The sequence below is a fragment of the Syngnathus acus genome, chromosome 13 (assembly GCF_901709675.1).
Source record: "Syngnathus acus chromosome 13, fSynAcu1.2, whole genome shotgun sequence".
Classification (NCBI taxonomy): Eukaryota; Metazoa; Chordata; class Actinopteri; order Syngnathiformes; family Syngnathidae; genus Syngnathus; species Syngnathus acus.
Genome location: NC_051098.1, coordinates 15,898,485 through 15,926,221, shown reverse-complemented (window position 1 = coordinate 15,926,221; position 27,737 = coordinate 15,898,485). Strand labels below are relative to the sequence as shown.

The 27,737-nt window shown below is 42.0% G+C and overlaps 4 protein-coding genes across 5 annotated transcripts; 1 reads left to right on the top strand and 3 right to left on the bottom strand.

The window, feature by feature from the left end:
* Positions 1-329: 329 nt before the first annotated feature.
* Positions 330-13,798, bottom strand: ptgir (prostaglandin I2 receptor). 2 transcript variants are annotated; one of them, XM_037267968.1, is made up of 4 exons: positions 13,526-13,798; positions 12,303-12,591; positions 11,639-12,233; positions 330-789 (listed from the first exon to the last, which is right to left on the bottom strand). In XM_037267968.1, exons 2-4 carry the CDS (start codon positions 12,464-12,466, stop codon positions 487-489), a joined length of 1,062 nt encoding a protein of 353 aa, XP_037123863.1. In that variant the 5' UTR covers positions 12,467-12,591; positions 13,526-13,798; the 3' UTR covers positions 330-486. The 2 variants fall into 2 exon arrangements, with proteins under 2 accessions (XP_037123863.1, XP_037123862.1); XM_037267967.1 differs by having other exon boundaries at positions 11,639-12,591; positions 13,526-13,790.
* Positions 13,799-16,856: 3,058 nt separating this feature from the next.
* Positions 16,857-23,286, bottom strand: calm3a (calmodulin 3a (phosphorylase kinase, delta)). Its single transcript, XM_037267557.1, has 6 exons — positions 23,052-23,286; positions 19,661-19,691; positions 19,172-19,315; positions 18,933-19,039; positions 18,729-18,864; positions 16,857-18,523 (listed from the first exon to the last, which is right to left on the bottom strand). The coding sequence occupies exons 1-6, from the start codon at positions 23,052-23,054 to the stop codon at positions 18,495-18,497; spliced, it is 450 nt and encodes a 149-aa protein (XP_037123452.1). The 5' UTR covers positions 23,055-23,286; the 3' UTR covers positions 16,857-18,494.
* Positions 23,287-23,837: 551 nt separating this feature from the next.
* si:ch211-261a10.5 (potassium channel subfamily K member 13) lies at positions 23,838-25,614 on the bottom strand. Its single transcript, XM_037268250.1, has 2 exons — positions 25,281-25,614; positions 23,838-24,571 (listed from the first exon to the last, which is right to left on the bottom strand). Exons 1-2 carry the CDS (start codon positions 25,612-25,614, stop codon positions 23,838-23,840), a joined length of 1,068 nt encoding a protein of 355 aa, XP_037124145.1.
* A 653-nt stretch (positions 25,615-26,267) lies between these two features.
* Positions 26,268-27,372, top strand: gemin7 (gem (nuclear organelle) associated protein 7). The gene is made up of 2 exons (XM_037267558.1): positions 26,268-26,359; positions 26,544-27,372. The coding sequence occupies exon 2, from the start codon at positions 26,558-26,560 to the stop codon at positions 26,942-26,944; it is 387 nt and encodes a 128-aa protein (XP_037123453.1). The 5' UTR covers positions 26,268-26,359; positions 26,544-26,557; the 3' UTR covers positions 26,945-27,372.
* The last annotated feature ends 365 nt before the right edge of the window (positions 27,373-27,737 follow it).

Here is a 27,737-nt window from a genome sequence, read left to right as displayed (position 1 = left end):
AATGCAAGGGGTTGACAGTCGTTTTAACATGCAATGTCACTCATCACCACTAGATGGCAAACATATCTTAGTTGCACTAACACTGGATCATATACTGCCCCATGTAGGCCTGTTTTTTTTTTGGGGTCAGATTTGGAATGATATGCAGGAAAAATATAGAACCTCAATAATGATACAATTTGTGAAAAAATGCACATAATGAGTTCTTAATGGGTTTTTTTGTTCAGCAGTCCTTTATGCAAAAACTCTTTTTCTATTGTGTCCAGCGGGTGATTGTACAGTAAGCATTTCCATCCACAACCACATGACAAGGATATGCTCCTTTGTGCTAATTTCCGAGAGACGTCTCACCTTGTGACAAGTCAGTCAATAAAAGATGGTGTGGAATCTCTAATCAAGAGTCAATGTGCCTTTATGACAACAGTGCAGGTTTGGAGATGTCCGAGTTTATTTCTTGGCGTTTCGCCACACGCGCAATCGAGAACATCATGTAGTGGGTGACGAGGGCACACCTGAGTAGAAGCTGCTTTCCGTCCCTTCCGGAGGTTTGTACTGGATCACGTGGCTCTCCAGGGGCAAGGGGGCGGATGAGCAGTGAGCCGGGGTCTTGACGCCGGCCCCCTGGCCGAAGCGGCAGCTCAGCAACGAACGCAGGTGTCGGAGGACGGATTTGCGGCAGATGATGAACACCCAGGGATCCACGATGGGGTTGAAGGCGTAGAAGCGGAAGGCCGCCAGGTTCTCGTTGTCGCCGCAAAACGGGTGGATGGCGTTGATGAAGCCGGCGATCTGAAAAGATGCAAAGGAGGTGTCAGGAAGTTTCAAAATCAGTTTTCCTGGTAAGTAGCCTAGCGAATGCTGGCTAATGGAGAAAACCCCAAACCGTGGCCACGCAGAGGCCAGACAGCTGGAAGTTCAGAAGCACACAACAGCTGGCCCTTGCAGACTGTTTCTCACCTCATTCTTCCGCTCTCTCAACAAATCTCCATAATTTCTGCAAAAAAATCAACAAGCCCCGCAGTCCTTGATGATAGATTGTTTTTTTCCAGTACTGGTGTAAATGTTTCCTTGTTGCTAGGGCCTCACTCCACTATGAATTAGTCGTTGACAGAGAAGAGACAGACGCAGAGAGTCCAACTCAGAATCCACATCTCGACTCACACGGATGTGGTCACCCCTGAAAACCGGGGTGGGGGGGGGACTAAACCACAACAGCAGGTCTCTATTGAAGCCTTGTACATAACTGGAGAACCCATGGAAGAGAGTTGTCACGTGGCCCCAAAATGTGGAAGCAAAACAACGCCCATGCGTGTTTCACGTTTTAAGGAAGTTGTCGTGTTGTCTTGAAGTTGTGTTAAACCTTTGGAGTTTCACAAGCAACAGCTGGCTGCTGTCACAAGTAGTTTGCTTTGCATGATCTATGAGCACAAAGTCAAAATTGGTAAAAGTAATGTATTCATGTAACGTTTTTTATTCTTCTTCTAATTTTGGAGATGTTTTTTCACATTTAATAACTATATTTTGTTGAAATGCTCTGAAAATTCGGTGTAATTACACTTTGTACCACTAGATGGCATCCATTTTCATTTGAGATGGCATGCATTTCAAAGAAAGAAAAACAGTTCAAAAAAAGTGCCATACATAGGATTTATTTCTATATGGCAGATTTTTGCAAGGGTAGTCTAGAACGTACCCCCCATGGAGTCTCCAGAAAGTTCCTCATGATCTGTGCCACCCTGCACTGTTGCTTCTGCACAATCATGCCACCCAGCCTCTTATGGTCCTCCACACAGTGCATGCATAGGAGGACACAAATCTAACCTGCCAAAGGCGGCGGGGACTTAAGTGTTGAGGTGTCAGATGGTCTTTAAACAGTAGAATACAAATGTGTTTGGCTTGAGGCTAAAGCTCACCAAGCCAATAAAGACACATGGTCTGGAGAGACATCGTGGAGGAGGGCCAGTTGGAAATTCCATTGTTTGTTTTGTACACTCTTGCTCGCTCATTTATCATCCTGTCATTATCCAGCAGCTTCCACAAACTTTGACTACATGTTCAAGAGAAATATTTTGCTTACACTCCCTCAATCATGCGGTCAACTTAACCGTGGCTAGTTTTGTTGGATACCATTCACAAATGTCATACTGAACATTGATTGGGTGGGTAATTTCTAAATAAGTTGAAAAATGATGCAGGAAAACATTAGGTAAAACAAATAAATCCAGAAAAAATAAGAAAATTAAATTAGAAAATAAAAATGACCTCAAATAAAGCAGAAGCAAACAGAAAACTTGAGTGTTTCGCTAAATAAAGTAAAATTAAATTATTTGAAAAATAGATACATTATTATACTATACACAAAGAAATAATATGGAAAAGCTGATTGAAAATAATTAAACATACTTGGCAACAAAAATACATTTATATAAATAATACACAACACAAAAACTATGAAATACATTTAAATTAATAGATTGCCAGCCAGCTTTACTAAAAATCAGTTGGCTGAAATCTTTGCTAAATTAAACACAACTCGGGAGCTAATTACCCTCTCATGGATGTGACTGATGTACCTAATGAAGCGTCCTGTGAGCACATCTTAATGTCCTTGTACACAACAAGCACACACAGCTCACTGCATGGCAACACTGCCTAATCAGCAAACACATTCATGAATGTCTTCAGCCAATTATTCCTGCCGTGAGTCATTTCAGCCATCACCATGATTATGCTCACACCTCCGCCACATCTTCAACTATCCCAACTGCGTCATACAAGCTGGCGAGGATGGACGCAACTTCCAAGAAACAAATCATGCTAATGGCCGTCTACAAGGTTACAAGTTCCACTGTCTTGTAATTTCCCTGCTCAAGCCCTGGAGGGTTCTTGCCTGACTCTCTCGCTTCCTGACTCTCGGTTTGACTGTCCAATCATTACGCAGCGCACACACTTTACTTGGCTTTTAGCGAGTATCATTTACCAAAGTGTGCGGACGCAAAGATCCTTTTAGAGGCATACTTCAACTACTTCCACAACACGCAATGGAGTTAGCGCCAATACAGGAGCTGTATCCATTACTCTCCTTTGAATCTGGCTGAACATTGTTTTGATTCAATCATAGCTCTTTTTTTGTCCCATGTGTTTGGAAGATGTTGTTGTGCTCCCATGAAACCAAAGTTTTGGGCTATAATTTTAAAACACCACACTGGCTTCGCATTCAAACAAAACATTAGATTTTGATTAGCACAGCGAGTGTTAGCATACAATCTTCAGGCTTTGAAGTACAAATGTCAGGACAGGCCTACTAGAACATCTGAACTTTTATTTGGATATAATTTGAGGCATTTTAATAAGTGGCAGGTGGATTGGTTAATTTTGAACATAGCTACATAGCTAAATGAGGGTGTGCACACTTATGCAATCAGGAAAAGCCAATTACACCAGCTAATTATATTTAGGTTTAATCAGCAGCTGCACTTGAAATGATATCAGATGCCAAACTGAATTCAGTTTGACATTTTTTCAATTGTTCTGAAATCACATATTGTTACACGGTTGACTTTGAAATAATAACATTTGCACACAAGCGCATGTGTGCAAATGCTATGTGTCAGTGTGGGTGAAAAAGGAGCATCATTAGGTTGTAAATAGTTTCTGGCTGTTTATTGATCAGTCGTGTTTACCTTGAGATTGCTCACTTAAGCGTTGAAAGCAGCATAAATCAAATAAGGTGCGCGTGTGCTCAGACACTGTAGTTGCTTAACGAGTTTGTCTGAGCTTCCATTAGTGGCTTTTTCCCTCTTGGGGCAGCTGCAGTAAAGCACCGGTACCTCGACTGATTATTCTGGGGTCAAAACGGCAAAGAGCCACTCTATCTTTTTCAATAATAATAAAAATAACAAATACATTGGAACACATACACTGACACACCGCAAAGAAGAAGTGAAAACAGAGCAAGTCTAGTGAAAAGTGTTGAAATTGGATTTGGTGAAAGGAGAAGAGGGAAGTGAAGTGATCAATATGTCGGGGAAAAAATTTTTAGTTTGCATTTTGTGAGGAATCTCGTTCCTTGGAAATATGTCGCACTATCTGTCAATAGAGTACCGTATTTTCCGCCCTAAAAGGCGCACCTAAAAACCTAAAATTTTCTCAAAAGCCGACAGTGCGCCTTATAGGCCAGTGCGCCTTATATATGGATCAACTGATGAATTTGTTGATCCATACTGGTTGTACACAGTGCTCTGCCAAAATGTTTCAGTACGTTTTAGTACGACTAGTAAATTACAAGGTCGCATCGCTTCCCAACATTACGGCAACTGTAGTCAGGGGGCGTCACCGAATAGCTGTTGTACCCGCGAGGCTATTTCATGTCAAAATAGGCTGCTCTGTTAATGTTTCGAGTAAATCTACGGATCGATATGGAAGGGAAACATAGGTAAGTAGTACCAATGCGTTAGATCGAACTTTAGTCAGTTCCGATCATTTTATAGGAGATCGTTTGAGAAACGCGATTGTTTACACTTTGCTGAGGCTCATGGGAGATTGCGAGCTGAGGCTCGTGAGACTTTGCGGATGGCTAATGCTATTGCGATAGCTGCTATACGTACCAGGCTATTTCATGTCAAAATAGGCTGCTCTGTTAATGTTTCGAGTAAATCTACGGATCGATATGGAAGGGAAACATAGGTAAGTAGTACCAATGCGTTAGATCGAACTTTAGTCAGTTCTGATCATTTTATAGGAGATCGTTTGAGAAACGCGATTGTTTACAGAGGGCTCGTTGGTTATTGGCTAGTGGATGCATACCGCAACCCTAGTCAACCTCAGTTTGATGCAGTATAGCTTCTATTTTATGCGCCTTATAATCCGGTGCGCCTTATATATGGACAAAGTTTTAAAATGGGCCGTTCATTGAAGGTGCGCCTTATAACCCGGTGCGCCTTTTAGGGCGGAAAATACGGTAGTTTGCTTTAAAATTTATTCAAACTTAGCATATATAATAAAACACAAACTGTTCAGTAAGACAGGCATATATTCTTTATCCTCAACCGATATTATAGCAGTTTAGTGGGGAAAGATGTCATTCAAAGATGAATTGAACTCATAACATTTTTTTCTTTATAGCCTAGCTCCCAAACAAAATTTTTTTTTTTGCTTCAATTCAAAAGGGCTGCTGTTGTTCTGCTCCTCCACTATCTACCAAATCAAGTCCAGTCATGTCACTAAACGCAGCTTATCAACAGGCAATACTTTTGACACATTTGACAGTGAGGGGATGCTACTGAGGAAGGCAAAGAAAAGAAATGTTTCCGCCAATCATGTTCTTGTAGCTGGTAAACATTAGCTATGGTTCACTGAGCCCTCTAATCCCCAAACCACACAACTTTCCACAGTGCCTGCTGGTAATTATCCCCCTTTTGTTTTTGTTTTTATTAATTCTTTGTTGTCTGCATGACTAAACTGACCTTTTCAGGGCAAACAAAAAGTAATGCAACACCAAAATATTTTGGAAAGAAAACAGACTCAATCATACTGCCACTCCCTTTTTTTAAAGTTGAGGCACCGATTTGATCCAGATATCAAAATGATCAGTAGTTCTACTTTTACATTCAAACTTTGACATCTGGATCAAATTACATGGTGACTTTTTTGTTTTAAATCCAGTTGTTACGCAATATTGGTTTTTTATTTTGAGGTGCAATTCCACTTTTAGCCACTATGTAGCAGTACATTATAGTTCATAACACTAAATCTGAAAGAAGAGAAACCAAGACAGACTCATTTTGCTGAATTAGAAGGAGATTATTGATATCACTCTCCCATCCTGCATTTTACACCTACAGAAAGCAACAGTTGTAAAACATGAAAAGAGAAATTATTCAAAAATAGTTAAGTGTGTTTCATTAAGATTTTGAGTGCCTTATTTATTTTATACTCAACAGGAACATGCATAAATCATTCTGTTCAGGTATTAATGGTTTTAGGATTGCAAGAGTTGAATCTAATCCCATGATTTTTCTAAGGGAAATTTTGAAAGAGAAATCTTTGACTAGACATCAAAAAAAGGGAAAGAACAACAATGTTTGTTGCATGGTTTATTATTAAGAACAGTTCTGTTTTCTACTTCTGTTTGCACTTAAATTGCAATAAGGTTGACTGGAAATATTATTTGAAACATCACGTGCACTGGAGTAAACACTGAGTTCACTTCAGGCAATTGCATTTGTGACAAAGCTAGTTATTTTTGCATTAATCACTACGAGAAAAAAATAAAAGGTTGGTGACTCAAGTCCAATTAAACTCCAGTGGGATTCTGTCAATAGCATTTGACTAGATATGACAGATTTACTCTGGCCCCAAAACCAACAAATGTGTCTGAAATCAATGAGCTTTTATTATTTGGTCGATGTAATAAACGTCGATTAGCAGATTAGGTGGAGACAAATGGTTTTAATGGGGGCATGGGAGTAGAGTTTGTGCCTTCTGCTCTGTCAATGATCAAGTCAGATAAATTAAAATGAAATGTTGCCTCTATTAAATCACAAAGTTGAATGATTAATCTTAAAATAAACTACAACAGGGAATTAGTAAACAACATTCTTGGTAATAGTGGGGGTTTTTTTTGGGGGAAGGGTGTCGCCACATGTAATATTGATTTCATCACAAAGCAACGGCGAATGTCCACGTTGGGCTCGACATTTTAGAGAAAAATGAGTCAACTTCTGTTGACTCACTTTGAAAACTGAAATGTTTAGAAACAATTTCTGACCCACATTAAATTCAAGTACATGTATAACGTGCCGAGGAGCACTGATTGGCATCTCTGGATTTACTCAAACAAACGAGCTAAAAAGCAAGAATACTGGACTCTGACTCAAAACAAATGTGAACATTTTTAAGTGTAACTATTCCAAGTTTGACGAGGCTCCACTGACACAGGCAGACTTGAGTGGAAGCAGCAGGCAAGCAAGGACATGAGCAACAATGGTAAACGATAACAACGATAAGGCTCTGAAAAGTCGGAATATAAATCACAGACACAGCTGGGTAGAGAACACACGGTGCCAACAAAATGACTTGGCAGCAAAAGGAAATGCTTTATATATAAAAAAAACAACGAAATAATTCCCGTCCTGTTTTGGACGGTGCCGGGTAAACTGAGCTCATGTGGCCTTTTCAACAAACGCTTTGATCACTGACGCAATTGGAAACTTTTCCAGTAGCACCTTGCGTTTTTAATTTTTGTTAGCAACAAGCTATTTAAACAACAAAGCACAATCGTTCTTCATTCTTCGATTCTATATTTAACGTGTGTATTATTGTGGTTTACAAACCACATTGTTTGAAAGATGATATCTTGAGTTCCTATTTTTATTTCGTGTTTTTGCAACAAAGGATGAGTAAATGCAAAACAGAAGATCAATCTGATGTCTAAGACTGTAATCTTTGCCTTTCATCCATCATCAAAAATGGCCTTTCATCCCCATTTAATGGAAGCCTGGAGGGTTGTCCTAACCCTCATTACACTGATCGTTTGTTCTTCAAGCCAATACGGTCAACGGACAAATTACACGGAAAGCGTCTCGAAGTCAGTGTTTGCAGCCATCTTGATGCTCTTGGCAAACATGAGACACGAGTATGCTGAAAGGAGGCTTAAATGACCTTCCACAAAGAAGAGGCGTTCCTAATTGTTTAGAACACATTAGAAGACTCATCTTTCCTCCTATGGAAGCTTTTCCGTCTCTTCTGTTTTTTTTTTTTTTTGTTAATAGGCAGGAAGCAGCTGCAGGATAACAAAAGTGCGCGAAACAAAGCTGACCTTTTGTAGTTTGAGTCTCACCTGAGCCACACCTATTGGTCTTGCACGTCAGTCTGCAAAAATACATTCATGCTCACAAATGGGAAGATTGTAATGTGGTTTTCTTTTAAATGACGGAACTCGTAGTTTGGTAAATGTATGTTAATTAGCTTTACGATACGAGAGCGTTATTGTAGCGTGTTAGCGGTTAGCCGATGGGCGCTCCAACCGTTCGTATTACCAATTTTTTTCTTTTCACACGTTTTTATTTTTTTTGGGTCTGTTTCCTGCTTAGCCTGTCAAGTCTTTCCGATTTATGAGGCGCAACTCTCTCGAGGAGGTCACTATATAACACAACCACATCATAGCTCTTCAGCCCACACAAGTATTTCCCCATGCTCATGTCAAACACACAAACAATATTTTTTTCTTCTTCTTCTTCTGCTTTACATTCTTAAATGATTTAGCAGTCTGGCAGAAAGCGGGATGATGTGCGCAGGGCAGACTGTGATGTGTTGGGTGTAAGAGGAGAACCAGCAGGAACCGCAATGTAAATACATACTCGTGTGTATTTAATTTGGACTTGCAAAACAAATGACTGAATGTTGAATTTTGGTGTTTGTGGTCTGAAGCAGCAGCAGTCAAAGTAATTTCCCAGCATTTGTTCAGTACATTTTGTTCCCAATATTTAAATTAAAACACCAGAAAAGAATAATAGTGGCGATTAAAAATTTATTTACAGAAACAATGCGGTCAATTGTAAGATTCCACTCACTTAATGTGAACTTAGTCGGTTTAATAGGATCTAGTCATTATATTAAATTTGTAGTTTAATTTCAACAGCTTGCAGCACAAATTGAGCGATTCGGAAAGTGGAATACTTGGACTCCCTCTAGTGGAATGTGAAAGAATCTCCGAATTGTATCAAACTGTGAATGTTAGTATCTTACACTTGTATTTTTTTAATCTTGTACAGTGCATTTGCTGTGTACAGTTTTGTATTCAACTTTGAAGAAACCAGGATAATATGTTGAAACTATTTAACTTTTATGCAAATATTGAGTTAAATCCCCCTATATTACAGTGTATTGTTAATGTTGAAATTATACATATTGTTACAGCAGTCTAAACTTTTTTTAAATCCAGAATCTAGTGAGATCCGCTAAACCAGAAAAAAAAAAGTTGTTTTTTTGTGGCACTTTCACTTTAAACGTGGTGTACTGACAAGTTTGTTTACGGCTAGCATCACCCAACTCTAATTAAGTCAATATCGGCATGCTGGCCGAGTCGCCCCCACAGCAGCGGCACTAATGGAAACCTTTCATTGTGACACAATAGCATTGAGTGAGTTTCCATTTTTATGATTCATACTCGCTCAAAATATGACTAGTGAGGACATTCCTCAAAGTCTTAAATTCAGATGGGGACGTATGAGTATAATCACATCCAGGCCCTTCAAATAACAAGGTGAATATTGAGCGGTGGTTGCCATGGGAACGGTACTGCTGGTGATACTCCAGGAGGGTGGTCTATTAGTTTGTACCTGTTCCAAACATAATGACTGCAATGAGGAAAAAGACACGTTCATTAGAGATAGTAAATGGCATAGTAATCATCAGCAATTTGCCAGAAAGAGCCATTTCGTTTCATTATTGATTCAACTGCTGATTGTTTTTCTAGTTCTTCATAAGGCAATGAATTGCTCCTATGAACTTCTATTGTGTCCAATTGGCCCGCTTTGGTTTTACTGGTAAAGTTATCAATGGAACGCTACCAAGTTTAATTAAAGGGAAGCTTTGTATCTAAATGCAACGTGATTTCTGTCACAGGTTTTAAAAGGCTTACAAAGCCATCGTCGTTTCTACGGAATATAAACGCCACTCCTATTTTGCAAACAAATCGTTGAGCGATCTTTCGCAGGCCATCTGCGACGATAACATTTGTCAGCCAATGGTCGGACGCGTCTTATCTTATGTCCGTTATCATCACACTGTGAGCGTGGTTTATTTCGACTGATATTTTACATTCAAGCTGTTAATATGACAAGCCTGAGAAAAACATGAGTCCCAATAGAGAACTCCTGAAATAGACATTGCAAGAAAGCTACACTTCCCTAATGCTGCTCTCACGCAGATAGGAAGGCAGATGGAAGCACGCAAAAAATAGCAAAACATCCACTGTGGCGTCTTGAGATGGCAATTATTCGGGGGGGAAAAAAAACCCACATTTATTTTATTGATAGTGAAATAATAATAATAATAATAAATAAATAAGGTATGTCCATTGTAAACATCCATTTATCAAATTGTATCTCTCATTAACAGAGGGACTTGTCTGGTCTCGTCTATTCAAAGTAAATAATTTGCCTTGAAAGGCGCACAGACAAGAAAAGACGACATTCCACAGCCACACGTCGTACGAGATGAGCCTTAAAATCCTGCAAGACTTTTTCTTAGAGGTCCCTTCGGAGCGGCAACGGGTTTAACAGGTTGTCAGCTTTCTTTGAGAAGCTCGATAATAAATGAATGGACCCGGTTTGATTGGAAAAATGAATGACGTTGGCCCGTTGTTGTTTTTACATGTGCACATTTTCTGCCTGGCAACGTGTACATGCAATGTGCTTTCATGCAACATGACTTCATTCCTGGAAGGAGAACTAATTGAGTGATTAGTATTCCCCTTTCCGCATACGTCTAATCTGCTCCGATTAACGTAAATAAAAGCATTTCAATCTAGCTAGCCGACTCATGCATCAAGTGCAATTGGCCATTTTTTCACACATCTGTTTGCAATAGCGAAAATCTATTTCATGTCGGTCATGAAGCTGCAGCTGGCGTTCACATGCGTCCTAGCCGCCGTCGTCTCACAGATATCTGGGATCCGCCCACAGGAGTTGGGAATTGCTTTGGTGATGTCACAAATTTTCCCTCAAATAGGCCTCTCAGCTACTTGACATGCACGATCTCATGCTTGGTGGTCGGCTTTAGTTTTTACCGTAAGCTGAGCAATAAGGAGCGGGATGGAGCACCTTTAACGTTTTCCCGTATCTGACCTGATCGGAAACCTCTGTAATCACAGCCTCCAATTACATTTCTATTTACAACGCTCGAGTTTTCCACGTGCTAATTCTGTCTTGCATTTTGCTTTATGGGCAAGATGCTGATTAACCTGATTAACCGGTCTTCCTTGGTTTTATTTTTTTTTAATGGCGCACTTGTCAAATCCATCCACACAATAGCTCGAGAAGATTAATGCGCATACACGCAGGCATCGTGCCAGCGTGGTGAAGGCGGCGACATTCTTAAGACGCACCTTTTCCCATTTTGTGGCACATTGTGTTACTCCAACCACACCATCAAGACCAGGGAAATGGGGATGCTCTAGCTGTCTCCTGTACGGAACCATCTCAGACTGAGGTCATCGGGCAAGCCATGTGGCTTTTTAATTCCGCCCCGGGAGGGAAACACTAATCTCACATTCCCTCGACTAGACTGGGCCAAATTGTACCAAAGTCATGCGAGAGACTTGCTGTAACTAACCCGCCAAAAGTCCCAACTTGGTTTCTATACTATAAAAAGAGTTGAATCAGTTCTTCTACTTTTGCCATTTTTTTAAAAAAAATTTTTTACACAGTATGTGCATTTTTATTTTCATTGGTCCTGGTGCTGACACACACACACACACACACACACACACACAGCAGCGCATTCATCTCACACCTCTTTGAAATTTCCCTTCAAGTCAAGTCAAACCACATGACCACATTGCTTTCTGATGAAAATGATGTCAACAGCATTGAAGCACTGACACGCTTTCAAACTAAGTGGAGAAGGTACTCACCGTGAGTGGCAGCGAGCAGACGGCGAAGATGACGGTGATGAGCGCCAGGAGCACCAGGTGGTCCAGCTCCTCCTCACCCCATCCGAACAACGCCAGGCTCAGCTTTCTCTTCCTGCCGGCGGAGCAGGCCGAGCCTCGCCGTATCAAGTGGCTGCGGTGCATCTGACAGAGGCTGGCGATGACCGAGCCGTTGCAGGCGAACACGGCCAGGATGATCAGCGCCATGAGCGAGGAGTACGTCAGCGAGAAAGCCTGCACCCGCTCGGCGTCCCCCGTGGCGTCCATGTCGATGAAGCACCACGTCCCCGGGCAGTACTGCCTGAACTTGCCGATGCCGACGAACGGCAGAAGGCAGAAGGCCAGGGAAAAGAGATAAACGGCGACCAGCGTCACCTTGGCGAAGCTTTGGCGGATGTGCACCGAGTAAAAGTAGGGATGGCTGATGGCCAGGCAACGCTCCACCGCCATGGCGCAGAGGATGAGGGTGGGCGCCAGGCCGAAGAAGCTCATGGCGAAGCCGAAGAGCTGGCACAGGCTCTCGTCGCCCAGGCCGATGAGGGACACGTTGCGGGCGTAGCAGATGAAGACGGACGGGCTGAGGAGACAAGTGCCCAGCAGGTCGGTGAGGGCGAGCCCCGTCACCAGGATGGAGAAGACGGACGACCTGGAGCGATGCTCTTTGCGGTGAACGCCCAGGATGAAGAGCGCCAAGAGGTTCCCCACCACGCCGGCCAGGAACATGATGATACTCGTGGCCGGATTGCTGTCGCCTTTCACCGTGAGGCTCTCGTTGCATGTGACGTTGGGGTACAGCCCGTCGCAGGCCATGCTTAAGTTGATGGATGAGTCACTGGAGGGAATCTAAACGGCTCCCAGATGTTCAAAAAGGCAGCTGGGCAGTCTTGGTTTCATTTGGAGGGCAAGGGTGGTCAGAATATTCTCACCAAAGCACTCTGTGGGTAGGGACAACAACATTTCCTTACCACACGCATACGGTAGTCGACCAACAAACACCGAGTTCAGAAGAAATTTCAAGATCAATCTAAAAAACCTTTCCAATTTGATTTCGATACATTAGCAACTCTTATTCTCTAACAAGAAGCTGAAAGATTGAATTCAAAAAATGGTTTTCATTGTTTTGAATTCAATTGTCAGACTCCTCCAGCCATTCTGGATCTGATGTAGCTGACAACACTGAGGTCGTCTCACATCCGTGCCCACTTCCTGCCTCGCAAGGCACTGTTGATGTCATCACGGTGTCAAGATTTCAAAAGAGGAAAATAGGCATGATAAAGACAATTTCAATAGCTAATTGATCAGACTGAATTTTGCTGTTAAACGTCTTGTTAGAGAACACAAAAGAAGGAAGTAACGAAACAGTGAAGAGTTGGAAATGTGCAATCAAAAGTAGGTCAAATTAAGTTAACCTGTGGAATTCTTTTTGATTCAAGCTTTCCTGTTGATAGCGGCTTTGACAGATCATCAGAAATGATCCCATTTCACTTCATTCATTACAGGGAGAATCCATATCTCAAAAAATTGTAGTCATTTGTTACTAGGCAGAGTACGAAAAAGGATTAGGGCCAGTGAAGACAAAAAACAAAAAGGGGGTGACAGGATTCTGAATTTTATTCTCACAATTCTGACTTTAAAGTTTAAAGTCAGAATTGTGAGAATAAAGTCAGAATTCTGAGGAAAAAAAGTCAGAATCCTGTCACCCCCTTTTTTTTCTTCTTCACTTTAAAGTCAGAATTCTGACTTTAAAGTGAGAATTCTCACTTTAAAGTCAGAATTGTGAGAATAAAGTCAGAATTCCCACTTTCTGCTTTAACCAGCGCCATTGACTACAGAAAGTCTTATTAAAAAAATGGAAAAATAATAACTCACCTTCCCACGGTCGTGTTCTCGGGTGGATTAGTCCACATGTGAGCCACGCTGAAAGGAAAGTTAAAGTTTGAAAGCAGCGCCCGGCAACACCACTGTTTGACTGCTCTCTCTCTCTCTTTCTCTCTCTGGCAAATCTCGCCCCGCCTACTTTCATAACACCTACTTTTTGTGACATTGTTGCACCAACGGCGAGACAACAAATTAGAAATGGCGCTAAAGACATAATTGTTTGCCTGAGGTGCTAGCATTAAACTAGGATAAATAAGATAGCATCAAATGTTTCAATAATCAGTATCTAATTCTGAAATTTCAATCCCAATTGTTTGGGCTGTTTTTGGTTACATCAAAGCAAAAAAAATAAAATAGTCTTAACTTTGGTCAGTGGCTCACTCCTATTTCAAGCTGTAAAGGTGCAAACTCTCAAATAACACTCACCTGCATTGTAAAGCAAAAGATCCTGTTCCTATGAAGCCTGTCTTTTCATGCGCTCACCTTATTATTTGCTTTTCATGACAAGCAAACACAATCGCAGCGGTGAGACAACTTAGCTGTGAAAAAAAATAAAAATAAATGTAAGTAATCACATTTTGCCTCATTTCCTGTTGCCGTGTCTGTTTGCGTAATTGGCCAGAAATACAATTAGAACAGGACAATGTCGATCTTTGCTTAATGAAGATCAGGTTGCTTCCTAAATTGCATTCGTCGCATGGAGAATTCACGGTTTTGCAGTACAATGCGGATAATGGCTGAGATGCGTGGGTTGGAAAATGTATTATTGCCATGTGGATTTTCCAAGGTTATGGATGACAGGTTGGCTCAGTCTGGACATGCATGCCGACTGCCAAGACACATTCTCAAAACACACACACATGAGATGTGCAGACCTCAAGAGGGTTTGGACAAGCTCTCAAGATGGTATTGTAATACAGATGAGATGCTTTTACATGCAAGTAGACACGAGAAGGATGTGGTTAATAAGTGTCCACTTTGAGAGACAGGAAGTGTACTTCATAAATGGAATGGCTCGTCCTTAATGGTAAAGGCAGATTGGGATAAAAGCCAGAGCAATAAATCCTGGGAGGAGAGAGAAAGTGTGTCTTTATTACAGATTTAGAACCAGGAAGTGAAAAATATTTTGACACCCCACTGTGAATTTTATGGCAAGGCCAGTGTTGTTTTTGTAGATGCCAGCCTGGAAATGAGGACTCGAGTCATAGTCCCAAGAGTTTGCCAGCTTTGTTTTAAACACATAAATCAGCTTTTTTTTTTTTTAAGAATATGAAAAAAAAATCTGCTTTTAATCTGGGTCTTAAAAGCATAAAAGCTTAGTATTGTTCAAGTTTTTGTGTTCTTATAAAAACAACAACATAGCATTTTTATGGGAAGTGATAAAAAAAACAATGGTCAGTTGATTGCAAGCAGTGTTTCCAAAGAAACTGGATTTATTTTTATTATTTTTTTAAAGATTACGCCACTGCTGTATTGTCTTACGAAACGTTTTTCATTCGCCATGGACATCTCCATCTGCAGTTCATTGAAATCTTTTCATTTGTATTTGATCTTTTTTTTTACTTCATGTCATTCCACATTTTTGCTTGGTTGACTGTGTCATTTCTGTCATAAAACCACAGAAATCATTGGTCAACTAGCATACCATACCACTTACTTATGCTGTGCTTACACGACAAGTTCAAAAAGTTAAATACTTGTATTACGAGTAAAAAAGAAAGTGAAGAAAATGCAGTGTAGGCAATGGATGGATGGAAAATTTTACAACAGTTTTGTGTTTTAGTGTTAAAAGATCTGGAATTAGTATTAAATGATAGTCACCTCAATAATGTTGGCGTGAAAAGCTTGAGCACTACCCACATACTATCAGAGTGGTAGTGTGGAAATTACCCAGACGGCCAGGATTTCCCCCATCATGCAGAAAAATAACAAATAAAAACGATACAAATGGAATTAGCCAGCGCTGATTTAATTTGAGGTCATTCCAACGCTAATGGAATGGGAAGATGCGCTCTGCTGAAACGGGTCATTTACACGCCTCAAACTGTGCCAAAAAAGAAAAGAACTTGCTGCTGCTTTTGCCAGTCTAGTTTCATTCTGATTAATTGCCCTTTTGCCAGGATGTGGTCAGAGCTGGCATCAACGCTGATGCGAGGGTGGATTAATCAAGGGGTAGTCATCCTGAATCATTAATGTCTGGCACATACTATATACCTTGCCATTCGACCTGATGGGAACTTTATTTTTCTTTGTTCATTATTAAAATATCTATAAATACATTAAACGAGACACTTGTTCATATCTGAAGTAGTCAATAATAAACTATTTTTGTTACAATGTAAATTTTCATTTAACGTCCGTCAGCGACCTGAAGCGAATTTGATGTAATGACGCCCCCTAGCGGAGTAACTAAGAACGCGGGTCATTCTTTGAGGGTAATTGGACTTGACCCACATCAGTGAGTCCCCCTCTTCCTCGCATAGTTGCATGTATTCTTCATGTTCATCTGAGGTCTACATTTGTCACGTGGTCAACAAGAGGATAACACGGCGCTGGTTATATTCCTGCTGAGCATGCGCCTTCCCCTAATTCGCCTCACCTATTTGCTGAAACCACAGTGGACACAAATAGCGCTAGGACACGTGTGCAATCACATCTACTCACCTCGGAGGCCGCCTCATCCCATTGGCTTTGCATCCTGCCGGAGGGGTCCCGCTCTGTCACATTTGGAGCTCGTCGGGGCGCGGGGTCGTGAGCCCCGGCTGACCTGGATTTACACACATTGCTCCAGTAGGAATACCATGAGCTACTTAATAATGCCAGACTGCCCGATTGCTTACTCCAGTCAAGGGCTCGGATGACTCACCATGACCCTGTTTGAGGTTGACCGATCCTCAACGGGAAACTTAATGAACTGGCGGGGAAAGAATATTGAGAACAGTAATTCAGAGGCAGAATAATCAAGGGCTCAGCATTCGTGTAGACCAGGGGGGGGTCAAACTCATTTTTGTTGCGGGCCGCAACGTAGTCATAGTTTCCTTCTGAGGGCCATTATGAGTGTCAACGCTAATAAGTGTATGACCGTTTCATATTCTATACACAAAAACTGTTAAATCAGAGACTAGTAGAAACATTTTTAAAAAGATGCATGGTGATTAAAAAGTCGATGCACAATTTTGTCTTTGCGGGCCAAATATAATTACACAGCGGGCCACGATTGGCCCGCGAGCCAGAGTTTGACACCCCTTGAAATAAGGGAAAATATCACATCAATGAAAAAGAAACTAATACCCAACCCCAAATATGACATGGGAAAATTCAGGTGAAGTAAAGCTCATTCAGTTTATTGATTTATGGAAAATATATCACATCTTTACATCTTTTGAGACGCCATCAGAAGCTAACAGTCCATCACCGTTGACTTCCTCGTATCAGAATCAAACTTTGCCGATTGAAATACCTCCGAGCGGTATTTAAGTTTCAATCCCCTTCGAACCATGACTCATCCCAACTGTTAAAACGCTGAAACCGGCCCAGTAAATTGCTACAACCCCTTCTTCATGTTTTATTAGAACAGGCCGACTACATTAGGTATTTGTAAATATACAGTACAGTATAAGTATTCCGTTGAGTAAAACAAGCAAGCAGGTTGCAGGTGATGAAACCACTGGACTACAAACTCAAGATGGAACAGCCAACGACGGATGTGAAATTAGGGACACACGAGTTACCGCAGCAAGTCAAATTTCAGTTTTCTCTTTTTGCAATAATATTCACACGATTAATACCGAGTGCAAACTGTCAAGTCTTTTAGTGTGAGAGTTCCGGAGATGTTTAGAACTTCCCCGGGAACCTTGCGAGAGATGTTAATGGCACATATCAAAACCAAAGAGAAAACAGAGCACGGGCCATTTACTACGACGACAAGCGATGCAAACTTTACGACACACCAATATACCGAACATATATATATAGAGAGAGAGAAAGTTTGTGACCAAAGTTTGTCATCCATACATAATATTTGAGAACACATTTAGAAAGCATTACATCAATATCGTATCGTCAGGATATCCGTTTTGTATTAACAGCGGTCCTCCGCAGCGTCTTCACAACAATCAGCCTCAAAGCAACAAGTTCACGCACGCGTCTCCGCTCGGTTGCCGCTGCGATGCAGAAAAGCCACCCGCTCCAAAAAACACCCCGTCGGGGGATCAATCGCTCTCTTGTTCATAGCCAAAACTTTTTGAAAATGCTCGTGTCCGACCAAGCACCAATGAACACCACAGACTGCAACTAGTTGCTCTTGAAATAACCGATAGTGACACCAAAGTTTTTTTTTTAATACAGATATATAGCTATATATGAAAGTATATACCTCCACTGTATACAATATCTGACCGCTACCTCTGATGGGATCAGAACCACCTTGTCGAGACAGGAGACCACCACAGAACGGCTGCATGCAAGAAGAGTAGTCAAATTGGTATTGAGAGAAATCGCCACTGGTGCTAGTAGAGAGGCAAAGGTTCTTTGCGGAAGCGGAAAGATTTGAAATAACCCACTTCTCTAAAGATCGGTGGCGTCGGTTTCGATGTCCCTCCCCTCCCCCCTTGCGGTGGCAGCACTGCTCATTCCTCTAAATTATTCATGAGCTGAGTGACTCGGCAGAATCTTGGTCGGAAGTAAAAGGCCTTTGGCCCTCTTAAAGCTTGGTCCATTAACTTCTTCAGGGATTATTCTGTAGGTGTATGCTAAACAGATACCTCAGAAGTACTTGGATGGATTAAGCACAAGTGGCCAAATTCTACATGAAATGTTTGGTTTTGTTTAAGGGGCTGAAGGGGGAATTGGGAGGGGGGAGGGGGGGGGTGTTCATCAGCTGACAATTGTTCCTTTTTGTTCTTAAAGACAGTGATCTTAAGAGGACAAGCAACGTTAAAGAGAAAAATCAGCCTTCTCTTCACTTGGCGGTCATCATTTGGACAAATTCTGAAAGACACAAACACAGTGAACGTGTTTATTGACTTCAGAGATTTGCTTCGAATGACCTAACGCATGTTTGCCGAAAATTGGGCAAAACGCTGAGAACCTACTCAATTGTGGAAATAAGTTGTTAAATTATCATACCAGGATTGGTCAATTCTGTTTTGGAGCTGCTTTAGTTTGGCTATCGTCACAAAAAGTAACATCTTACCTTCGTAGTTGACCTGTCCGTCGCCGTCAATGTCGGCTTCGCGGATCATTTCGTCCACTTCCTCATCAGTGAGCTTCTCCCCCAAGTTGGTCATGACGTGCCGTAGCTCTGCTGCGCTGATGTAGCCGTTGCCGTCCTGCAGAGGGAGCAAGCACGCTCATCACGCCGCTCCATCACAGGCGGCTATTTCAAAGAGGTCCAGACCTTGTCAAAGACTCTGAACGCTTCTCTGATCTCCTCCTCGCTGTCTGTGTCCTTCATCTTCCTCGCCATCATCGTCAGGAACTCCGGGAAATCGATTGTCCCGTTGCCTGACGAGGCACACAAAGCAATTGACGTGAAAATGTCAAAAGGTGCTGTACAGTCACAACCTAATTAAGGGCATTTTGGAGGTACTCGTAGATCCAGTCCATCAAGTCCAAATGTGTCGTTCTCCTTCTCACCGTCTGCATCGACCTCATTGATCATGTCCTGCAGCTCAGCCTCAGTGGGGTTCTGGCCCAGGGAGCGCATGACAGTGCCGAGCTCCTTGGTGGTAATGGTTCCGTCGCCGTCCTTGTCGAACAGTGAGAATGCCTCCTTGAACTCTGTACGGCGACACAATTAACCCACATGGGTCCCGGTGACACAGAAACATCAAGTGGGTAGTTGTGACTCATTCAGCCTTTGTAAAATGCTTAAATAAATGGAGGCTGGAAGGATGCCTAACTAAAAGCTTTGGTGAATTTATAGCATGGACTCAAAAATACATTTTTTTTTTTAGACTGACTCACAGCCCCCGCTGATTTCCGCTTTGGCTGAATGATGTCAAGCGGCTTGTCGGGGAATACCAAGTGACAACCGCAGGCTAAGTGTTTATCCTCGGCAGTCGATCATCTCGCCGTCGCCTCGGAGCCGCTAAAGCTAAAAGCGTGGCTGCGCTATGTACTCACCTGCGATCTGTTCCTCGGTCAGCTGGTCTGCCTGTTGACACAAAAGGACATTGATAAATCACTGTCGGCTCACTTTCACTCGAAAAAAAAAAAAAAAAACACCTGAGGCAATTCTCATCTCGACACCGAACCTCAACAGACGGGAAAATCGTTTGGTATTTTTAAACATAAAAAGTGCAATGACACACTTACCGTATTTTCCGCCCTAAAAGGCGCACCGGGTTATAAGGCGCACCTTCAATGAACGGCCCATTTTAAAACTTTGTCCATATATAAGGCGCACCGGATTATAAGGCGCATAAAATAGAAGCTATACTGCATCAAACTGAGGTTGACTAGGGTTGCGGTATGCATCCACTAGCCAATAACCAACGAGCCCTCTGTAAACAATCGCGTTTCTCAAACGATCTCCTATAAAATGATCAGAACTGACTAAAGTTCGATCTAACGCATTGGTACTACTTACCTATGTTTCCCTTCCATATAGATCCGTAGATTTACTCGAAACATTAACAGAGCAGCCTATTTTGACATGAAATAGCCTGGTACGTATAGCAGCTATCGCAATAGCATTAGCCATCCGCAAAGTCTCACGAGCCTCAGCTCGCAATCTCCCATGAGCCTCAGCAAAGTGTAAACAATCGCGTTTCTCAAACGAGCTCCTATAAAATGATCGGAACTGACTAAAGTTCGATCTAACGCATTGGTACTACTTACCTATGTTTCCCTTCCATATCGATCCGTAGATTTACTCGAAACATTAACAGAGCAGCCTATTTTGACATGAAATAGCCTCGCGGGTACAACAGCTATTCGGTGACGCCCCCTGACTACAGTTGCCGTAATGCTGGGAAGCGATGCGACCTTGTAATTTACTAGTCGTACTAAAACGTACTGAAACATTTTGGCAGAGCACTGTGTACAACCAGTATGGATCAACAAATTCATCAGTTGATCCATATATAAGGCGCACTGGCCTATAAGGCGCACTGTCGGCTTTTGAGAAAATTTTAGGTTTTTAGGTGCGCCTTTTAGGGCGGAAAATACGGTAATTCATTTTTAACTTCTCCTGACGTGTCATTCTGGCACCCGTGTGAGGTCTTTACTAGGCCTGTCCAAGTCAGTCAGCGTGTCCAGTTAAAGGCGCCAAAGTGTGATGAGGGCCGGGTATAAATACGCCACGGCCCGAAATACACACGTCTGCTATAATTAGTCAGACGTGAATAGGGTCGCCTATGTAGCACACCAAAGATCACCGCCACTAAGCACCTTTTTTTAATCTTTAATTGAAAGCCACTTAGTTCTCGTGAAGTCGACCTGTTGCTTGTCTCAAGTTCTATTTTCAGTGTCGTAACACAGCCAATAGGTTTGCGTAGTGATGAAAATACACACGGAACACAGCGCTGGTAAAGTGGTTAGGATCAATTATTTCCCTACACACAAATCCGCCCTGCTTCCACTAACACAGTTAAGAGTTTACAATGTTGCCAAGGATGCAATTTGGTCACAGCTTTTAGCAAACATTTGTTTATTTTAGGGAGGAGAAGAATGCAGCAGAAAAGGAAATAGGCACATCCTTTATTATGCTCCCGTTGGACTGTCTGACATCACAGCAACACTGCTCTCGAACAGAACGTCTTTTAATTTGAGGGGCCTCGCTTTCGTGGAAAATGCCCCTCGTGCCGCGCCCTGGAGCCTCGCAACGCTTTATTTTGTGGTGCCCGCGCCTCACAATGAAGATGTTCATCAAAGGAGAGCAGCGCACTGCTAAGTGCAGTGTGAAAAGGGCTCCAGCTCACACACAACCATAGTGATTTTAAACAGTACAGAACATATTGAAAGTTCATGCAAGGTAGTTTTGCAACATGTCAGAAAAAAAGCAGAAATGTTGAGCAGTGTTTTTCAAAAGAAAAGCAGATTTACATTTTTCATGTTGATTAAAAACAAAGATCATCATGCTGCTTTCATAGAGTACTAAAGAAATCTGAGCATAATTAAATTCTGAAGATTTGGACAATGAATTGATTGTGATCAATTAATTTGATAATCAATGAGTTGTACCTCTATTTTAACGAATCATTTATTAAAATAAAATACATTTTAATCAAACTTGCTCAGAAAAAGTGGTATGGGCGCATCTCCACTCAAGGTTAGCGCTTATTCTACTGAATGTATCTGAGTCATCCGGACAGAGTGGGGGGTGCGGTCACTAAAAAAGATGCAAGACATTGCAAATTACGTTCTCTTTGAAAATATCCCCGAGCTGATTAACTGCAAAGGATCGAGCAGTTAGCTTCATATCGGAGCATAGTTGAGAGGATTTCGAATGAGTTTCTTCCCTTTGTGAAGGGGTGCACTGCAGATGATGACAGCCTACTGCGCCAAGCATGGCTTGGTTAGAAGTGGGAGGGGGGGGTAGGTGGCACAGGAGGAGGAAAAGGGTTGGGGATAGATAGATAGGGGTGGCATGGAGGCTCCAAGCAGCAGAATGCGGTTGGGCTGCATGGCGCAGGAAGAAAGCTGCCTTTACGTGCATGGAAAGATTGAAACATGGCACGCGTGCAACGACTACCTGTGGGCAGTGCTCTTATGTAATCCAAATAGGGGTGGCGAATACGCTTTGAATGCTTGTTGCGCATGCTAGAGGAGATCCACAGCCCCCTGTTGATGCACACCACCAAGAGCCGCTGGCCAAGGCTGCAGGCGGCTTATTGTGTGAGCACTTAAGAAGGCGTTAGCGATCGTTTTTTTTCTTTTTATGCATCTGCCTCCTCGCGAAAGGTTATAAGAGACGAGATGAGTTTCAAGATAACACCGGGGCCGGGGTGGGCTATTCTTAGCAGCCCCTTTTTGCACCACCACGCCCACTCTTCTTCGGTCACATTTAGCTACGAGGAGGCTGGGGAAAAGAAAAAGAAAAATGCTTGTGTAGCAAAGGATTAAACTAAACGCCTTTGTGAATGAATCATCGAAACGACTGGCGTGCTATTACGCCGCAACGCCATGGATGCGGCGTCCATTTAGTTACACAGCACAACATGCAAGATGCGCAGTAGAGGCTTTTACAACATAAAAATAGAATCCATGATGATAGCTCAAGTGTGTATCTTAGAAAATACCCTCCAAAATTGATTGCAAGCGATCCGAAGTGACCGTTATAAAACCTATATTGGAATACCCATTCTAGCTAGCTAAGCTCATTTAAAAATCCTATTTGACGAATACTCAAAACAGGAGTACATTTTAATTTACACAACCGAATTTAACGAGACTCTCTTAATATCAAAAGAAGTTTAATCGAAGCTGTTTTGAAATAGCGTTGACTAGAATATCGAATGCCGTCCACGCTCATTGCCAAGCTAGCTAACCACGTCGTTGGCCTGGTACTCACCATTTTGACTTTTCAAGCTCCGCGAAGATGGAGAGAGGCAAAAAAAAAATCAAGTTGTAGATTTGTGACGTAATATACCTCGATGACACGCACTATCCCGGGAGTGCTCGAGTCTAATTCAGCTTTACTGGCGTATACGACTGAGAATCGGTTGAGACGGGAAACCGTTATTGCAGTAGAGTTGCCCGGAAACCTCAACCGAGAGACGCCGGCCTCCTGCTCTTCTCGGACGAATGTATCCCTCCGCCCGAAACATTGCTTGACCTCCACGCAGAACGAAAAAACGTCCCCAAATTCTCCTTATTATTCATTTGAAGCGTTTCCAATTCTTAAATAATCAATTACTCTTTGTTACATATTATTTTAAGCTCGTTTTATATCCCCAACAAAGAGGGTCTATGTTGCACTATAACACCGACATGCGCAACGATACCACCCCAGCACGCCACAAAGAGGATGGAGCTGTATGGAGGATTAAAACTGACAATACTATTAACTGGTAAACACAATCATGTCATAAGCAGTCCGTCAAAATTTTGCTGTGTTCTTAAATGTTTCACAGTATACAATAACAAGGAAATATTTTGAATAGAAAAAAATACATCAGGAATTGCACAGGAACAATCCTGCAGAAAGTTGCAGTGATTACATGAAGAGATGAATAATTATTCCATATATCTATTTCTTAAATGAAACATTACGAGACGAGAGCCACACACAGCGCAGACATTTAAACATCATTTTAATACGGGATAATATGAATGAACACAATACAGAAGAATCATTTCAAGCTTTCAAATGACTACAACCTACAGGAAATGATTTCTTACTACTTTCTGAATTCACCTCACATTCATTGTTTTTGTCAGAGAATTCTCTGTGGCAAACTGTTTCCACTTTAGTTTCATCATAATAGCACGCCTCACGTGCATGTGGACATCCTATACGGTCGGAAGGGCAGCTGAGTTGCAGAAAACGTCTGTAAGCTCTGGCCAGTGTTGTCATAATACAGCCGAGTCCTCGTCTGATTATCTCAGCGATGGTGCTAAAGAGGGAATAAGTGCAGCACACCCCGAGAAACATCACAAGGCAATTTGCCACCTGATACGCACGGATGTCTTCGTGTTGCTTTCTCTGAACACTCACAAAGTCCCCGAATCCCACCGTGCTAAAGGCCACGAAGCAGAAGTAGAGAGACTCCAGGTAAGTCCAGCCTTCCATGGCCGAGTAAAGCGAGGCCGCACCGCAAGCGACGACCACCACGGCAAGGAAAAGCAACAAGGTCACTTGGTATGCGGGTGGCTTCCACTCGTTTTTGCGGCCTCCTGGACGGCTTCTGGACCGTGATCTGCAGTCTCGGATTCTCTTGGAGTGGTACCAGAATAAGATGAAGCTCAACAGCGCGATGACTCTCTCCAGGAAGAGATTGAAGAACAGCATGGCGGCCGAGCAGCCGAACAAGCCGTAGAAAACGAGCAAGACCTTCCCTGCTATTGTGGATGGGGCCGTAACACCAAACCCTATCAGGAAAACAAGGCATCGTTGCAAAAGATGTCTGGAAAATAATTCCATAATATCAATATACACAAACTTCCCGAGCGCGGCACCGCTGCTGCTCACTGCTCCCCTCTCCCCCAGGGGATGGATTAAAATCACATGGGGATGGGTTAAATGCAGAGGACAAATTTCACCACACCCAGGTGTGTGTGTGACGATCATTGGGACTTTAATCTTTAATCTTTTAATCTTTAAAATCTTTGGTCTTCCAAAGATGCAAAAAGTAGTTTTTGAATGCCACCGTGTGAATCAGCTGGGCTATTGTGAAACATCAAATGTCTCCCAGTTACATCATTAAATGTCAGTAAACATGGAAGTTGCAATAAAAAAAAAAGGTACACCAATCTGTGATTAATGTTGTCTGCTTCATCGTTTCCACAGTGACAAAGGGAGTCATAAAGCAAGAGATTGGTATTCTTCGACCGAATTTGGACATAAGGCATAAGAAAGATACTCAATTTCTCAGTTTGCTAAGGTTTTACACCCTCAACAAACGTGCCCCGCAGGATTTGAGTGCTGAGACAATCACCTGATTTTGAAGCCTCATTTTACATACTTGGCAATATTTTATTTATTCATTCCGATTTAAGATGGAAAATTCATTATTGTTTCATAAAAGCAATAACTTGCCATCGTTAACTAAATTCTGCTGTGCTGATCCTCCGAACTCACCAATGGTGGACACCACAGTTCCCACAAAGTAGAAAGCTCCCGGGATATCCCACAGTGCTCTGCCTCGTTCCACACGAACACCTGCCATCCTGGCATCTTCGTAGTGGCGTAAAAGAGATTTCAGATCTCGGTAACTAATATTATGCACGTGACTGAATACCCACAGCCTTTTTTGCCAATGCTGTTGGGCCAGAATTTCAGCTGGTCTCTCCAAGGAAGAAAAGGAGACAGCGCCAGCCAGCATGTAAAGGGCAATGAGCACTCCGAGGAGGATGAAGCGAGCGGTATCCACACTGGCTGAAAGGGATGGACAGGAATCTTTCTTGAGTGGCATTGGGAAAAAAAAAAGTTGAACACTGGCCTGCACTAAGCTCGGAAAAAATATACGGCATTAGTAACATGCCCATATAAAACAAGCATCTGTTATATTTTTTTATGATATCATTGAATGAATGGCAGATACTTACAGAACAACAAGTCCACTATCCAAATCAATTGTGTTCTGGTTACATCAGTGTGTGCAGATGGCTTTAAAGGGGGCTGTAATGATGTGTGTTGGTTGGCTTCAGCTTATCACCAGCTCAATAATCAGCCTTGACTCTACTTTTATGAGCCACAAACATGCTAAGTCCATAAACATATTGGCTTCTGCTCTCCAATCCATGGATACAAGCTTAAAACACACACACATAGGCCTACATATTCAGCAACAATGTTATGACCACGATAAGAGAGTTAGACACACACATGTGTAGACACAGCTTAGATATATGTATTATTTTATTATAGTTTGGTGTACAACTACACAATTTTCAATAGCACTACTCGGGTGCAACATATATTTAAACTATATAGGCACAATGGTTGATTCAATTATTATTATTATTATTATTATTATTATATCGTACTACTTTTTGGACGTGTCACTGAGCTGCACATTTATTTCTATCCACAGGGTGGCAGTAGTTAACTTTCTCGTCAACAAGCAGCAAAGTAAATACAGCAGAAGAAGACCGCTCAACGTTGGATTTGTGTGTGTACTGTTTTGCCCGTAGGTTGCTAACACCAGGGCAGAGTCGGTAAGTGTAATAAGCATTTATTTGAATTCTTTTGTACAATATATGTTAAATTTGTGCCGAGAACAGCAACTGTGAATGTCAGCACCTGCACCCAAAGCGTGTCTTTTATTTTGAGAAAAGTACGACGGGAGCACATGACTCTAATGGCGCCTTTACTCGCCCTTGTTTTCTGTTTATGAATAAGTCTCAATTTGAAGAATGGCAACACCAGTGCCCGTGCTTCGTCTACCGAGAGGCCCTGACCCTCACAGCCGCGGTTTCGACCCCAATTCCCCTCGCTACATCGCTCTGTGTCGCACGTCCATCGCTTCGTCATCGTGCGCGTGCGCAGACCCGGAAGAGCTGAATCGGGAGCAGCGCGCGCGTGCGGAGTTGCGAGAGCGATTCCTTCGGTGTCTGCTGGCCACGCGCGACAAGAAAGTGAGCTTAAACATGCACGGTGACGTGACCGTGGACGCCACGTTCGGATGCTGCGACATCGACGTGCTCAACCTGCAGGTGTCCGACCTGCATACTCCGATCGGTGTGCAGAAGGAGGCGCTCATCAGATGCCAGGACGTCGTTTCATATTCTTTTGATTTATGAAGACCTTTTTTTCCACATTAGGATGGACTTGTTAACATCAAGATGCACAGCAACTTCAGCAAACTAAAAGCACAATCTGCTTTCTGAACACAAGGTGGCGGCATAGACTCGTGTTTTTCTTGGTGAGGTCAGCACGGGGCGGAAAGCATTGTTCCATTTTGTATAAGTTAAATTTTATATGTTTTTTGTATAAGCTTTTGTATTTTACATGTGTCTAAAAATGATCAAGCCACTGCATATGTCAGTATTTCACCACCAATATTGTGCCAATTACATTTGAAAGACCTTAGAGTCCCTATTTCAAACCTTAGAGTCTGTTTTTTTTTTTTTTTTTGTAGAAACATTTAGTACACATCCCAACCATGTTTGATATGTAAAGTGTTGTAACTGGCTTTGGTCAACGAAAATTAAAAAAACAATACAAGTGACTAAAGGGCAATGACTTTTTTTTAAATTTGCAATAAATAGTGATTGCAATATTTTTTTAACCTGCTTGTCAGAGAATAAATGCAGTTCAAATGCTAGTTAATTCAATGGTTTATATACTTTAAACATTTTTTTCGTGATGGGAAACCGGTTTCCATGATTTCCATTTAAAGGCTGTTTGTAGTCACAGAATGTTTGTGCAAAAACAAGTATGTACAATATTTTAACTAATTTCCAAACAAATGTATTGAAGTACTTTAGCGCAAAAACAAGTGACTCATGAATTTTGTCAAAATTAGATATGAACTTGGCATATCTATTTGTTTTAATATATTCATCTCAAAAAGCAAAATCCACACGAGGTGAC